Below are 1,240 nucleotides of genomic sequence, written 5' to 3'. Positions count from 1 at the left end.
TATATATATATATATATATATATATATATATATATATATATATATATACGCACTAACCACAAATGGGCAAGTTTATTTAAAAATAAATAAAAATTATTTGTATATAATCTTAACAAATAGTATTGAAAGAGATCGGGGGGCCTGGGGTGGTGCAGATGGGGGGCTACAGGACGGTGAAGGTGAAGTCGTGAAGAAGATGTGTGTTAAAGGATAAGAAAGAAGCAATCAGTGTAAAATGTCATTTGTTAAACTTCTTTTTGCTATTTTCACGGAAAATCATTTTTCTCATTTTTAAAAACTTCTATTTCTAAAAGTTTAACCAACCAAAATGGAGAAAATAAGTAACCATTTTCCTAAAAACCAAACACCCTATTGCCATCTCTTTTACCCCTCGTAAGAGCTCCCACCATTTTCCTCCTTTGATGATCACTCGAATCCACACACCCTTAGAGCTGAAGGTCCTACTCCTGGACCACTATATAAATCAACCTGATAAGGACCCTGAATGTGTGGAATTCGTATGACAAGGACTACAAACTCAGACTGCTTACCCTCTGAACGACTCTCTCTGTGACACGTGAGAAGTCTCTAATTTCTTATATGTAATGAAAATAATAAGATAAATGATTCTTACTATCTGAACGACTTTCTCAACATGAAAGAAAGTAAGTAAATAATAATTACTTACCATTCAACAACAATAGCAATTGGAGCAAGAAATGCAGTAGCAAAAATCCATCTATAAGCAACCATAACTCTCATAGTCATTCCATCATCTGCTGCCACTTTTGACAATACAATATTTCCTCCTAATAATACTGCTGCCAAAGTCATTGCTCCTACATGTTTCACTCTTTCAAAACCTGTATAATTCTCAATTAAAGCCATTATATATTACTAATTAATTCTCACAAAACTAGAACAAGAAGAAAAAAGGAGAGTGTGGAATATATTTTTTGTTTTTGTTTTTGAGAGTACTAATTAATGGTACAAAAATGAGCTATAGTTTGGCCCTTTTTATTAGAGAAATTGCGTGTTCATGCAGCACAATATTTACTTTTTTTTTTTTTTTTAATTTTCTTGCATGCATGCACCACCTTGTAGACAAGTCATGTCTTATTCTACTTTAATTTAATTATTTTTTTTTGTTATTTTATATTATTTAATAAGTAAAAGCTTTATGGTGGAATAGCTAGTCTTTTCGAAAGGGATCTTTACACTAACCTTAATTATTTGAATA

The 1,240-nt window shown here is 31.5% G+C and overlaps 1 protein-coding gene across 1 annotated transcript in view; it reads right to left on the bottom strand.

Moving 5' to 3' along the window:
* LOC102579545 (WAT1-related protein At1g68170-like) overlaps window positions 1–993 on the bottom strand; it is a 9,123-nt gene extending 8,130 nt beyond the window's left edge. The window contains exon 1 of the mRNA XM_006350985.2: window positions 689–993. Coding sequence (XP_006351047.1) covers window positions 689–888 — 200 coding nt within the window. The 5' untranslated portion in view covers window positions 889–993. The remainder of the gene's footprint in view (window positions 1–688) is intronic.
* Between the last annotated feature and the right edge of the window lie 247 nt (window positions 994–1,240).

The sequence above is a fragment of the Solanum tuberosum genome, unplaced genomic scaffold (genome assembly GCF_000226075.1).
Source record: "Solanum tuberosum cultivar DM 1-3 516 R44 unplaced genomic scaffold, SolTub_3.0 scf00131, whole genome shotgun sequence".
NCBI lineage: Eukaryota > Viridiplantae > Streptophyta > Magnoliopsida > Solanales > Solanaceae > Solanum > Solanum tuberosum.
This window is presented reverse-complemented; position numbering and strand designations above follow the sequence as displayed.